At 35.6% G+C, this 16,063-nt stretch overlaps 1 protein-coding gene across 14 annotated transcripts in view; it reads right to left on the reverse strand.

The window, feature by feature from the left end:
- Positions 1–16,063, reverse strand: part of ABLIM1 (actin binding LIM protein 1) — a 181,373-nt gene that overhangs the window by 51,871 nt on the left and 113,439 nt on the right. For all 14 annotated transcript variants that reach the window (XM_087872927.1, XM_087872926.1, XM_087872925.1 and 11 more), the window contains exons 5-8: positions 15,472–15,598; positions 14,817–14,910; positions 3,591–3,678; positions 1,615–1,673 (exon numbers count right to left, since the gene is read on the reverse strand). In XM_087872927.1, the coding sequence (XP_087729053.1) occupies positions 1,615–1,673; positions 3,591–3,678; positions 14,817–14,910; positions 15,472–15,598 (368 nt within the window). The remainder of the gene's footprint in view (positions 1–1,614; positions 1,674–3,590; positions 3,679–14,816; positions 14,911–15,471; positions 15,599–16,063) is intronic.

Here is a 16,063-nt window from a genome sequence, read left to right on the forward strand (position 1 = left end):
CCTTTCTCTCAGACCGGTCGCAGTTCATGTTGGCAGGGAGACGGAGGTTGACCTCGAGGCCTCTCATCTGTGGAGTGCCGCAAGGGTCGGTCCTCTCGCCCCTTCTGTTCAACATTTATGTGAAGCCGCTGGGCGAGATCATCCGTGGCTTTGGGGAGAGATACCACCAGTACGCTGATGACACCCAGCTGTACATCTCCACCCCAGGCCACCCCAGAGATGCCCTTGAAGTGATGGCCCAGTGCCTGGAGGCTGTACGGATCTGGATGGGGAGGAACAAGCTCAAGCTCAACCCTTCCAAGACTGAGTGGCTGTGGTTCCCGGCATCCCGATATAGTCAGCTGATTCCATTGCTGACTATCGGGGGCGAGTCTTTGGCCCCCGTTGAGAGGGCGCGCAATCTGGGAGTCCTCCTGGATACGCAGCTGTCTTTGGAGGAACATCTGACAGCTGTTGCCAGGGGGACCTTTTATCAGGTTCGCCTGATTTGCCAGTTGCGCCCCTTTCTTGATCGGGATTCCGTGTGCACAGTCACTCATGCCCTTGTCACCTCTCGCCTGGACTACTGCAACGCTCTCTACATGGGGCTCCCCTTGAGGAGCACCCGGAGGCTCCAACTGGGCCAGAATGCGGCCGCGCGGGTAATTACGGGAACTGCATGGCACTCCCGCATAACACCGCTCCTACGCGAGGTGCACTGGCTCCCAGTGGTCTTCCGGGTGCGCTTCAAGGTGTTGGTTACCACCTTTAAAGCGCTCCATGGCATAGGACCTAGTTATCTCCGAGACCGCCTTCTGCCACCGACGACCTCCCATCGACCCGTGCGCTCCCACAGAGAGGGCCTCCTCGGGGTGCCATCAGCCAAGCAATGCAGGCTGGTGACCCCCAGGTGGAGGGCCTTCTCTGTGGGGGAACCTACCCTCTGGAATCAGCTGCCCCCAGAGATAAGGAGAATCCAAGACGTCCGTGCCTTCCGCCGTTCCCTTAAAACTTTCCTTTTCCAACAAGCCGGGCTGGCATAACAATGCCTTTTAAATGATTTTAAATTTGTATGTTTCTTAAATTTTTGGCCAAATTGAGATATTTCCTTTTAATTTGTTCTTAATGTTTATATTATGTGTTTTTATCTGGCTGTACACCGCCCTGAGTTCCCAGGAAGAAGGGCGGTATATAAATTCGAAGTAAAATAAAAAATAAAATAAATAAATAAGTATATCGGATTATATTGTCAGTTTATAGCATAATCATGAATTCAAATGATTCATGATTCTTTTTTCTTTAATGGAATTCAGAATGATAAAATGCATAAATTGGCAGATTTTATACATTATTCTAATTCTTTGCTGAGACTTATTCAAGGGACATATTAACTTTAAATAAATAAACAGGATCACATCCTTAAGTCTGTAAAAAAGATTTCGAATTTCTAAAGGAATCATATAAAATCAAATGTTTATTTCCACCCAAGACCAAACCCAACAGGAAGATCAACAGTACAATTATAAAAAGAAACTTTTAAATTTTGCAAAAAAAAAAAAAAAAAGGTAATATTTTTAAGTGAAACAAATCATCATACAGTTCTTAAAAAATCAGAAAATGCAAATTATTTCTTACCCTTAGCTTTTCATCTCCCTTTGTAGACAGTTTACAGTCGGGATGCCAAACTGTTGAACCTATTGTGGAAAAGAGCAAGATAAATTGTATTACATTTCATTCAGCTCAGAAGAAATCCATTTAAAATAGGGACTTTTAATTCTTCCCACTTTCCTTAACTGTAGAAACTTCTGCAGTAGCATCCTGACTTGAATCAGTCTCCTTTTAAAAGAAGACTTAAATTCTGTTCCATAATATTCTGTTTATGTACAATTAATCACATACTGCAGAATTCCCAGAAGCAAGTATGCAGCACACAGTGCAATGTCGATGCATCCATGTCTTAAACAGTTAAGTCTTTTGGCAGATTTACTTTTTCCAAACTCCTTCCTTCCACATTGATTCAGCTGGAGAAAATAACTGTCACACCCGTCAAAATTAAAAGGTGCACTGTTTCTCCATTACTTAGCTTCAGAAAAATCAGACTAAATCAAATGTTCATTTTGAATAAATTTATCAATACACAAACGTCTTTTTTGTCATGTTGTCTTCTCACCTCCATGGATTTATTAGCAGACTAGATGTCCCTTTCCCAAGGCCTTTTTGGGCCACCCTAACTTGACTCAGAAGATTGAAATGTTTCCCTGAGACAGATTTTTTGAGACCCTGGCAGATCTTGGATGCAAGGCAAAAGGACATGTGGAAAAAAAGGAAAATTCAGTTCTATGAGCAGAATTTAAATTTAGAGTGGATTAGGCAGAAGCCAAGATTCTCATTCAACAGGAAGATATGACAAAAATTTCCAAGTTATTTGGTGTGTAGACAAATCTAATGCAAGTATACAGTGAAATTTTTCTTTAAACTTCCAGATCATATAGCTTTGCACTGCTTTGCACTATTCTTTAAGAAAAGTTTAAATTTAAAAAAAACAACTGCTGCACTTTTTTGTTGCTGATAAATAATGGAAATATGTTAATAGTCACAAAAGCACTAGAAGAAACTTGTTTTCCTACAGTAAATTCTGGTACTTCTTATTTTTGGTTGAAAAGAAAAAGAAAAAGAAACAAAGTTATTTACTTGTGTTTAGATTCAGCAAATTCTATGTTGATTTATACTTTAGTCTTATTTTATCATTTCCTAATAACACACATGGATATGAACTGAAGCAAGGCAATATTTTTATATTTGGTCAGAATCAGAAAAAATGATCAAAGAAAATCCACAGAGATTAATTAATGACACTGAAAGCAAAACAGTTCTATTATAACCTCAGTGCAGCCTTGAAGACACTGTTAACATGTTCCTGGAAGCAGGTCCTGTGACAGAGAAGGTGAGCTTCCTAGGTCCCATCAGAACTTGCTGTTTAATGGATGGGACCTGGACCATAACAACTTTTTCAACTTGTACAGGATTTGAAGAAACTATGGAAGTTCTTAAGATAAACATATCACCAAGAGCTTTATAGGTAATAACCAGCATCTTGAATTGCACCCCGGGGTGGGCTTCAATAATTTTACCAAGGGGTTCTCTGCCCGGTTGATGGGTGGGCGTGGTCATGGTGGGCGTGGCCTAGGCGGCCTCCTGCACCACTAGGCATTTTTGCCCTCCCTGGGCTCTGGAGTCTTCTCTTGACCTCCAGGAGGGTGAAAACAGCCTCCTCAGGCTCCAGAGGCTTTCTGAAGAGAGCCTGGCCTTCCTGAACTTCGGGTAGGGCCATATTTCTCCCTCCTGAGCCTCTGCACATGCCCTGACTTACCTGCATCCAAAATGGGCTGCGTGGGGACTCCTGGGAGGGGCGGAGCAGGCACCAGGAATGGGATTTGGGGGTTTTCCAAACTGCACAGAATCTTAGCTAGAGGTTCTCCTGAATCCCTCTGAACCCCTAGTAGCCCACCCCTGATTGCTCCTGGAAGTTGAGGCATGCCCATAATGTTTCTGCATTCAGCATTAACTGTAGCTTCTGTATCTCTCTATATATCAATATATAATTTCTATACCTTGCAGATACATTTCTTCTCCTTCTGTGAACATTTGGTTGCATCTGCTGCATCGTGCACAACTTGGATGGTAATGTTTGTCCCCTGCCTGCAGAAAAGATAAGTGTGAAGAATATAATATGATCTATATGATCTTTCACTGATATTTATGCAAAATGGCACAGTGCCAGCTCAAAATCCTATCCAAGAGGTTACTTTTCATAAGTTATTATTTTTAATGAACTGCACTTTCTAAAGCCATCATACTACACATTTTGAAAGGGCAAGTTTCAGTTCTATCAGTTGACGAATTAGTGTGATGTATACACATTTGTAATGTCATGTCTTTCTTCTGTGACTTTTCTTAGGCCCATGATTTATTTAAAGCATTTTTTTTATTCCCTCTCCCTCCCCCACTTTTTTATTTTCACTGCTATTAATGAATATAATTAGAACACATTTTTCTCTGTAGATAAATGGACCTAGCATTTTTATTCTATTTACTCACCATTCACTGACTGCTATTGCTTTTGATCGTGGCAAAAGCAGAGCAAGATTTCTGAACTGAAGAAGGCAGTCTTTAAAATATCTATTGATTGTAATTTAAGTTCTGTGTTTTTCTCATACATTTTTGATTGAATTTTAATTAGAACTCTGATTAACTTGGTATTTCTCATTACTATCTTTATCAAGATATTGTGATACTGTTCTACTTCTGTAACTGCACTAATCAGACAGAATGGAAACTGGCAACGTTCCAACTTTCATAATATAAAATGGAAGTTAATCTATTGCTCTTTAATACTGTAAATGGCAATAACTACTTAGTTTTTCATTATTTTAAGATGAATGTATATCTTGTGTATACTGTAAATTCCTCTGCACTATGGCTTATACTCTTCTGTGTATCAATTAACCCTTCCCCTACAGTACTATGAAATGAAGATAAAAGTTTTAAATGTAACATTGTTTCATGCTACAGTACAAAAACAAACACTTTATAATGTAAGAATCTATCAGATAAAAAGGAATTGCAGTCTTAATTTTAATAAGATGTAACTGTAAATTAAGCTAAAATTTTGTCTCAAATGTTTGTGTAAGGAGATTTCTCTTCTTATAGTAGTAACAGTTCAGAGTTACATTCTACTTCTAAGCGATATAAGCATTTATATGCTTTTTGAACAATTGCACAATTTAATCTTGGAAACACTGTACAATACTGTGAGAGATGTTTGTCCCTTTGTCTGAGTAAGAGAACATAGTTTTCTAATACTTCTGACCTCATTCTGCACTTCTTTCCAAAAAAGCTGCCATTGGGATGTAGAAATACACATTATGAGACATCACAAGAGCTACTTGACTGCCAATGGATCTGGAGGAGAGGCTAATTACAAACATATCTTTTCTTTTGGCCAAAAAATACATTTTTATGATATTACAACTGAACAGCTGGGATCACTTCTTCTATTTTAATAATTTCTATCCAACCATTTGGAAAATGATTACTTTTACTGAAATATGAAGCTACTTAAGATTGCATTCTATTTCTTCCATCATGAAATGGTTTCTTTTTGCGCAGCAGTAATTAACTACACTGACACCTGGGTCTAGTAATATCTTTATGATACCCTATTTCTTTATACCTTGCCCTTGTTTTAATTTCTCTAGGGAGAAGTATATACTTAGAAACAGCTTAGCTTTATGCTGCTTAGGAGCTGTGATCTTGGAATGTTAATGGAACACTTTATGTAACAGAGATATCGATTGTTAATTGTATGGCTTTATTTCAGCTAGTTGCAAAAGCTATATATAACTTCTTTCTTTTCTTCTACTGCTTTTTTAACATGTTACAAGTCTTGATTCTGGGATGGTTATTTTATAATGTGATATCATGTTATAGTTCTTCTTAGCTTGGTAGCACTATCTAAATATTTGGAGATGGCATATCATTTGCTTTTGCTTCCCTCTCACTAATTAATACCTTAAGTGAGTTTCAGCAGTTTTCCAATGTGTGCTCAGTTTTGTGAAATGTGACAGAAAAAAAATTATTACAATACAAACAGTAAGGGCTGGAAGACAAAACATTGCAAGGACTTCAGTTCCTGAAAACAAGAAGAGCCAAAATACAAAATATTTTTCTAAAATTTGTGGTCATGTTTTTATCTTGAAATGTTCTCTCCCCGAATGGGTTGCTATTGAGATTTGCTTCACTTCAAAATCAAGTAACGACTTGACTTGAATTGACAGAAGGTATGGCTAGCAATAATCCTATTAAGGATTAGGATATACTGTATCTTTTTCTACCAGTCCCATTTGCTTTATTTGTACTGTTACAATCTTTTAATTAACCCCACTGCCAACAAGAAGACTCCAGCAAATTTGATAAGCAATCAAAAATAATGCTAAAGAAATGTATTTTCTATTCTAATGTACAGCCAATCAACCAGAAAAAACTGCAAGTCTCTGGGAACAGTCACAAAGTGCCTCCACTTTCAGTTTATGAAAAAAATAAAGTAGCATTAGATTCTTTTTAATGATTTGAATAGCCGGTACAACTGGGTCTATAAAATGTAGCGTGGTATAGTTTAAAGAACCAAGGGAAATTCTCCTGGTGATTTTTATATGCATATCCTAGAAGTAGTTCCAGCATTTCTCATTTCTCCAGAAAAATTATGGGAAAACTCTCTCCAAAAGTCTTTCAATATATAAACACACTGGCTTTAATATATGTCTGGAGACTATAAAATTCAAAAAGAAAGGACTAGATGTTTTATTAGAGAAGGCATTAAACATCCCAGAATTGATATGTGCTGAGTCTCCAAGACTTTCATATCACCCATTAAGTAAAAAGAGATTCTCTGAATCACAGTTGCAAATCATATCCCAATTTCAATAACAAAGAAAAATAAAATAATTCCTTTAAATGGAGGAATACAATATTTCTGAAATAAATCAAACAGATTAAACAGGTTATATTTCAAGAGGAAAATTAAGGATGACAGTAGATTTTTAAAATAAATACATTAGATATCAACAGCTACAAAAAAAAGATGGCAGTAATACTTTAAACCCTGAAAAAGACTTAGATAACTTCGAATAGCCTTTCTTATTAGCAGTTTTAAAGAAAATGAACCCAGAAGAGAAATTTAAAACTTGAATGGAAGGTATATATCAATGGCAAATAGTAAAAATTAAAACAAGTGGAATACTTGGCATAAGTTGTTCAATGAGAAAAGGAACCAGGTAAGAGTGCCCACTGTATTCCTTATTATTACTAACTGGTTTGTCTATGTTTTCATAGACAAGATTCATACAGACAAATAAATATTTGGGACTAAAATTTAAGGAATAAGGAATGCAAGTTGAAAGGCTACATGGATAAGGAAGTACTAATCATTATGCAACTACAGAGTTCATAATACAAGATTTTGATGAAATATCCAGACATAAAATTAATGGGGGATACACCAAATATAATAACAAGATATTCCACCCCAAAAGACAACATTTGAATGTCCAAGTATGTCATGTTGACATGGTCATCTCCTTCCCCATATCTGAATGGTGGTCAGGAAGAATTTATTATTGTAGAATCTGTGGTAATTTCTCTTTGTTTGTTATTCTATGAGCTTGGTCATTTTTGCTTTCCCAAAAAAGACACTGAACTGAGCAGTGTATAATTTTCCCCGAGTGTATAATCTTCCTTGGATCCTTTTTTAAAAACTGGTTTCTCACTTGCTACCCTCCAATATCCCAACACTGAACTTCTTTATAAATTCTTTGTGGATGCCATCCTGCACACCTTTTTCTCTACTTGAGTGACAAAAAATTCATATCTAATATGTGCTTCCTGCATGTGAAAATGTCAATGCTATGTTTGCTTCAGAATAGCACTATCAGTGTAAGACAGTCCCACTTTGAAGGAAGCCCCGAGGACTAATTTATTATGGAATTATTTAACAAAATAAAAAGAAAAGCAATATTTTTATTTTTCCAAAGAGAGTTATGTTTAGTGTGGCATAGTGTTTGTAAATAAATACAATGATAACACTAATCAGAAAAAATGTGTGACTGAACTTATGCAAGTTAATTAAAGGGCTCTCAAGCAACAGACCCCCATTGATCTCCTTAATGAATGGGTAGCAGAGACAATTACAGACCTGTTTTCATGTATTCTCCCAGAATTCTCTGCACTGCATAAGCAGCCAGTCAAAACTTCAAAGATGTGGAAATGATGAATACAATAAACACCCCACCTTTGTATTTCCATTGTGAGATTGCACATGTCCTGTAGCTTGCTAAGTTTTGTCATTCAGTCCCCACCCTGTCTCCTGCAGATGGATATGCAGCACTATAAAGTTTGTGAGACAGTAGAATCCTTTACTCATTTATCAAAACTAAGAGGAAAGTTGAAAATAGTATGACTTTCAGAGTAATAAGAAAAGGAAAGAAGTGATAGGCAAGAGAAAAAAAAATCTTTAACATATTTGTAGAATTGTTTAGCAAGTGATTCCAGATTTTGAAAACGGATTCTTCCTGATTTCATTTCTCCCATCATTTAAAAAAGGACAGTATTGACATCAATTTCTCTTTGCCTTGAAAAAGTAACTAACTGCTTGTAAATTCTTTTCTTAAAGAGGGTTCTTAAAGATTTACATGGCGAACTGGGTTGGCAGCAAATGCAGTATGATACTTTCCTAGCCAATTCAAAATGTATTATACCCATATTCCCTGATAATGTAATAATGATGTGCAAACTCAGCTATTCTAGTTAGCATTATATGTGAACCGACCTATCTTTTCTGAAGACTTTACATACTTTTCTGGTATTTCACTATTCCTTTGGTTCTCTTTTCAGAGCTTTTCTTTTAAGTAATCAGTGAAGCATTTAAAAGTAAATACATAAACTATAAAATATATCAGTTTCATTTTTATGACATGAAAGACAAACAGTAGTTTTAAAGGAGCTGAATGCAATATGCTTCACCTTTGCCCATGTCAAAATGCTAATTTGTTCTACCCAATATGCAAGTAGTCCTGGTTTAATGACCCTAATTGAGACTGGCAACTCTGTTGCTAAACTAAGTGGGAATCACATGACTGGGATTATATGTTCCAGGTAGAAAGTCAGCTTCAAATTTTGGAATATCTTTGCCTCTTAACCACTTCTCTCCTTTGGAGTCCGGGAGTGCCTGCTTTGCTATTTTGTACACACAAAGCAATGCAACTGTGCCAGCAATCTAGGGCTGGGAGCCATGGGCATACTGACAAACAGCTAACTCTCTTTAAACTGCTACTTTCCAATCTGTCCACTTTGTAAGGTGGAGTAAAGCAAGTGATTTCTGTAGGAAATCTCTGCTTTGCCTGACCATTACCTGACCTCGCAAAGCAGGGAGATTAGAGAGGATGAGATATCAAGAGAGTAAGATGTCTGCTCTTCCTCACATCAAAAGCTATACAATCGTATTAGCAGCAGAAAAGTTTCAGGTAGAGGGAAGGTTGCTTACAGAAATTGCTTGCATTTTTTCATCCCCCTCCTCCATAGAACAGATAAATTGGCGAGGAAGAGATTCAAGAAAATACTGTAAGATGTCAACATCTTCATCAATGATTTGGACTAGGGGATAGATGGGGAACTCATCAAATTTGCAGATGACACCAAGCTAGCAGCAATAGCCAACACTCTGGAAGATAAGCTTAAGATACAGAAGGATCTTGACAGACTTGAACATTGGGCGCTATCTAACAAAATGAAATTCAATGGTGAAAAAAGTAAGGTTCTACATTTAGGCAAGAAAAACAAAATGCCATTTAAATATGAGCCAGCAGTGTGCAGCAGCTGCCAAAAAAGCCAACACAGTTCTAGGCTGCATAAACAGAGAGATAGAATAAAGATCACATGAAGTGTTAATACCACTTTATAATGCCTTGGTAAGGCCACACTTGGAATAAATACTGCATCCAGTTTTGGTTTCCATGAAGTAAAAAAGATGTGGCGACTCTAGAAAGAGTGCAGAGAAGAGCAACAAAGATAATTAGGGGACTGGAAACTAAAACATATGAAGAACGGTTGCAGGAACTGGGTGTCTAGTTTAATGAAAAGAAGGACTAGGGGACACATGATAGCAGTGTTCCAATATCTCAGGGGCTGCCACAAAGAAGAGGGAGTCAAGCTATTCTCCAGGACACCTGAGGGTAGGACAAGAAGCAATGGGTGGAAACTAATCAAGGAGAGAAGCAACGTAGAACTAAGGAGAAATTTCCTGACAGTTAGAACGATTAATCAGTGGAACAACTTGCCTGCAGAATTGTGAATGCTCAACACTAGAAGTTTTAAAGAAGATATTGGATAACCATTTGTCTGAAGTGGTGTAGGTTTCTTGCCTAAGCAGGGGGTTGAACTAGAAGACCTCCAAGGTCCCTTCCAACTCTGTTATTCTGTTAAAATAAACTGGATTATGGATAAAACAAATACTACACATGTGTAATGAACTTTATCTACTAGCCCAATTTGAAAAAAGAGGGAAGAAGGAAGAGAGAAAAGGAAGGAAGGAAGGAAGGAAAGAAGGAAGGAAGGATGCTAAAAGCATTTTGAGTAGGAAGGAAAGGTATTTGGAGGTACACTTATTGTTTATCAGGAAACCTGGCCAATATTTTTGGACAATCGGTCTAACATCAGAACATCAGAGTTTGATGTAGTGGTTAGAAACCACACATCAGCCTGGAAACCAGGAGACTTTGAGTTCTAGTCTCGCCTTGGACGTGGAAGCCAGATTGGTGACTTCGGGCCAGCATTCTCTCTCTAGTCCAATCCATCTCACAGGGTTGATATTGTGGAGAAAATAGAACAGAAGGGATTATTATGTACTTCAAAGCCTTGAGTTACTTATAAAATACTAAATATTGGATAAAACCTAATAAATAAATAAATCTCAGAAAAGAGCTCACATAGAAATGTTTCTCTGTTTCCTTAAATGCCACCAATGATCACAAGCCTCTACAAAAATATTATCTCAAATATTTTTTCATAAAATGTATGCAAGATTCTGCTTCAATGTTTTCTATTGGTCCTCATTAGCAATTTGCAAATATGTTGGTTGATGCTGATAGAAATCAGGCCACAAACTAGTGCCCAAATCCCTGTGCCAAAGCCTTTGCTGATACTTTTTTCAAAATCTTGTATTTGAAATATGGTCAAGCATGAGCTTGAAAACTTTCTGCAACTGAAATAACTGTAGACATGCTACTGGTTGATCAGAATCACACACTTTTATCAAAAGCAAAAACTGTAATCAGTATTTATACTGTATATAGATACCATAAAATGCCTTCTAGAGATAATTACTTATCTCAAAACATTTATATCCTACTTCTCTTTAAAAACAATAGTTCATAATCAATTACAATAGAGTGAAAAACAACAACAAACGTACCTCTTTTAAAATAATGTCTTTGTAAACAAATTTATAAATCTGGACATACATTTTGAGATCCTAATGATTAAAACTAGGCTGTTATCCATCTCAATATTCATTCTGAGTAATGATTGTGTGTGTGCATGTACACACGCATTAATTTTAGGTTAAAAAAAATCTCTTTCACCAAAGTATGCATGAATTATAACTACTTTCTCATCTTCTATATGTTTACTTAAAGGTAGATACATGGGCTCTAATATTTCTCCCATACTGATGCATTAATTTTTTGAATTTTTCCATAAATGTATTTAGGGTTACTTCTATATAAACTAAATAGAGAAACATTTGCTCATGTGTCATATTTTTTAAAATGAATAGAAATTCATTTATGAATTAATGAGTAATTTTAACAAACACAGTTTGTTCCTTGCACCAGCACAGTTTGATAGCTATACTTCTCAAGACAAGAAGTCACACCAAATTCACATAAATGTAATTTGTTCTGGTTGTTTGTTTGCTGTATGGTAACAGCAGTTGGATTAGTCACCCTAACCTTCCTTCTCCCATTTAACTCTTCCTTTAAAACTGTATGCTTTATTTAAATAATTGTAATGCTGCATATTCAACAATTCTCTCAGGAAGATTAATTTACCTTCTGCTAAGACTTCTTTGATATGCTTTGAAACTTCACCATTCAATGAGTTGCATCTTCCATTTCTCTCTGACTCCGTCAAATAACTGTGAGAGTCATCTTGCTGACATGAAATAACTTCCAGGTCATTTTATCATAGGGAAAACTCTGGCAATATTGTTCCTAATCCAAAACATATCACTTTCTTCTTTCAAAATCACAACTCGGTAGTAGTCTGGTCCTGATCACTCATTCACAATGCAGAAACAGACAGATTTTTCTAGCTTTTTGGTTGCAGCTAGCAATAAACGGACCAATCCATTATGGAAAAAAGAAAAGGGGATGCCTATTGCTTAAGGTGAGGCAGTACCATTTGTCTACATTTATCTAAGTAGCATGTAGTAATTTTAGTATAACTGTTCAGAAGATTGCTTCTGAATGTTTCTGCTGAAACTAGGACCTTGGGCACTTGAGTTTCCTTCTACTACCAAACAAAGCAAACGATCAATTCTTCTCAAAGACACAGATATTCAATAAACTGTACTTCGTATGTTAATGAATTGATATGTATTATAACCTAAATCTAAATCTCTTCTGTTCATTTTCAAGAGTCCTTACATTTATAATTGATTTTTTAAAAATTGCCTTTAATTCAATTAACTTGGTCAGATTCCTATCAAGTTATACTGCAACATTATGTGAACAGAACATTTAACAGCAAATACCTAATTAATATATTTCTCTATGTATACTGTGTATACTATATCTACTGTGTACATATAATTTGGGTTATTGCAACTGGTCTTGGAAAACAACCTGAAATCAGGAAGAACTTTGTATGATGTATTTATTTTTATTAAGTGTTTAATGCATTCAATTTTCCCTGGCAAATATTTAGCTCAATTTCATTACTAAATCTTCAATCTAATAGGTTGAGTTCATTGTAATTTCAGATTCGGCAGCTTAATTCTTTTTCAAGTGAGATTTCAGTCCTTAAGGGAAAAATACTGATATAATTCTAATTAAGCAAATTCTGGTGGGAAAGATAGACAGACATAAATGTAGCATGTAACACATGTCAAGTATCTTTACTGGATGGAAAACAAGTGATATAACTCCCCATTGAGTGTTAAAAAACTCAATTTTAAGTTCAAAGCTACTAAAAGAATCAGAATTCACTGTCTACAGTGACCATAGCTGCTTCAATGACAGTTTTGTGCATACTGTAATGTTGTTATTTAAACTCTTGCTCCGCTATGAATGTCCATTTTATCTGTGATGGGCAATACCCTGGGATTGCACTCTTGCAATGGCAATGGCCTGGGTCTGGATTCTTCAAAATGATAATGCACACAACTAAGACTGGCATCTCTATAACTTCCTGTTCTCATCCACACCCAAAACAGAAATCCAACCTTGCACAAGATAATCTACCTGCTGCACAAAGTTAAGACTGATAGATCAAGGTTCTTTTTTAGCAAAGAAATTGGTGTTTAGAAAATTTCTACTTCCCAGATTGTTAGAAGATGTGCCAGAAATAAATGTGTTGTTATGTTATATACCTTAAAATTAATTCATATTCATTCTCTCTCTCTCTCTCTCTCTCTCTCTCTGTATGATGTGTAGAACATTTTAATAAGCATTTCTCAATTTTCAAAAGTTCCATTCACTATGATGTTTGACTGACTTGAATAAGGTTATTTTGTTTTAATCACAATTCCCTCTATGACTCATTACCCAAATACTTATCTCTTTTTGCACAAAAATCAAAAACTATTTTGATGGCAGCTGCTTCCTGACCATTTTTGTAATGAAACAATGTTCTAGAAAAACAAATCAGAATGTGAGAATCCTAGAGGTCCAATTACAATAAAGTAAACTCAAACCCATCAGTTCCACTCCCAGGGAAAAAAAATGTTCCAAAACTTCTCATTCCATCTTGAGATTCCACATTTAGCCAAAATTGATCCATACCCTTTGTATTTATCTTTACAATTCCTTACAAAATTACAATTCTTTTATAAGGAATTGCCCTTTAACTGGGGAAGGCCAATAGAAACACAACTGGCTTTTTTTCAACTTCAGGTTAAAAACCTACGCAGTTTAAACTAGTGTATTTCCATTGACTGATATATGTTTTCTGTCTTCTTTCACTGTAATTTAAATATCCTACACTGTTTTGGCATTTTAAAATATTTTGCTAAACATTTAGAATCTATTAAAATATATATTCAATTAAGTATTAAGAGTTGATAAATTTAAAAATGCAAATTTCTTTAGCTGCCTTCCTCTACTTCTCAAAACAAAATTGTACCTTTTCTGAGGTAAAGAAGTTCTTGCTTGTATTATATTTAAAAGTACTATTATGAAAAAAAATTGGGGTGCAAAAGTTAGTTACAGTTTCTGTCCATACAATCAATCACTTCCTTACAAAATCTGGTGCTGCCCTCTGGTGCTTACGTCCTACTATTATAGTACTCCTTACTATAACTGAAATGAAATACTGTATGTTTACAACATACATGCAAATCTTACTATGGAGGAATACTCCATAGTATACTGAGGAAAGCTGTTAAAAGTACACAAACTTAGGCAAACATTTAAAATAATAGGTACCATAATTTAAAAATATTCAAACATAATAAAACATCACAAAATATGTCCATTTTGCTGTAGTAATGCCTATTTTGTAAATTAATGCGGGAGATTGGAGGAACAGAAATAGATGCTGGATTGCCCTATACTATATAACAGTCTTCCCTCCTTCTCCTCTATACTGAAAGTTAAGTGTAATTAGGTATAGGTTGCTTTTGTTAATTTTAAATTTTACTATATATTTTTGTATCACATAATTCAACATTATCAGGAAAAGCTGGATTATTTATATTCAGATAACCACAAGTTAATAAAGAGTCACTTCACTGTTATCTTGTGTTACTCAAGATTCTTATGGGCTGTATATGTAAGCATAAAATATGCCAAAAATATCTTCACTGTGTAAAGGCCTTGCTGCTCAGTGCGTCTGATGTCAAACAACATATATATATTTTTCCAACATGAAACCTGGTCATAGCCTATTTACATAAAATAGTATGTACCTTTTGTTCCTATATACCATAAATTACACATAAATACACATATACATTTATGAAATACATATATACCAAATAGCTACACATAAAGTTGCATATTACTTACTTCTAGGACCTTCCCAGTGATGAACTGATGGCATGCTTCACATTTGACTCCAAAGAGAACTTGATAGTCCTTTTCACAGTAAGGGGCACCATCTCTGAATGTAACCCACAAGATACAAATTAGCTTCACTAATATTATATAGAATACACATTATTTTATATGCATTCCCTTGGATGTCCTCATAATTGGGCTGAACACAAGGAAGGTATTAATAATAGTGCACTTAATAGCATTAAAGACAACTTCTTATATTTCTCATCAGCTATGTCTCACCCTGCACTTGTTATCCATTCAACATAAATACATTTTTGACAGTTAGAGAATGCAAACATTAAGTGTTGAATTGTGGCAAACAAAATTCAGGTTTAAATTTTTCTTCAGCTAGCAAACTCATTAAGTAGCCATTTCTTGGCCTAATTTAGCCCCAAAGAACATTGTAATAACAATATGACAGAGGAGGAACAATATCAAGTAAACGTATATCTCTGACAAGTTTGTTCTCAGCATTCTGAAAACAGAATATCTTACTACATGTTCTGATGTGATGTCACATGGGGGAATAACATAACACACAAGTGGATTTAAGGATTTAAAGGATTTAAATGCCAGTTGTTTAAAAACCCTGTCAAATAATTTATTTTCTATGTGGACTTACTTGCTGATGTATTCTCCAGTTAGAACCTTTGCACAGGCTTTGCACTTGAAGCACCCAAGATGCCATTGCTTGTCCAAGGCAAGCAAGGCTTGTCCATTTTTTATATCTCTTCCACAGCCTGCACAGTCTGCAAAGAAACCAAAACACATATATCAGGTTACTGATCCATATTTACTTACTCCCAGATTAAGCCACTTGTCATCATTTTAAAACAGCTCAATAAAAGAAGCTTTCTGAACGTTATAGAAATTTTCATAATTTATTTATATACTTATATATCTGTATACATACACATTATACATATACAATACACATACATTTATCTCTCTCTCTCTCTCTCTCTCTGTGTGTGTGTGTGTGTGTGTCCTTACAGAAGGGTCCTCCATGAAAAGCAACTAGACAGTTTTCTATCACCTTTACCTAATGGTGATTTTAATTTTATATGCTGGTTTAGCAATAATATTTATTTATTTTTATTTTCCATATAATTTCTGCATTTTACTTTTGCTTGTCTGCATTTCAATTTTGCATATAATTTCAAGAAATAAAGATATTTTCCTAGGAGGCTGACAATCTTATTCCCCCTGCTCCA

Source organism: Pantherophis guttatus, chromosome 6 (assembly GCF_059756535.1).
Source record: "Pantherophis guttatus breed Tessera chromosome 6, ASM5975653v1, whole genome shotgun sequence".
Taxonomy (NCBI): domain Eukaryota; kingdom Metazoa; phylum Chordata; class Lepidosauria; order Squamata; family Colubridae; genus Pantherophis; species Pantherophis guttatus.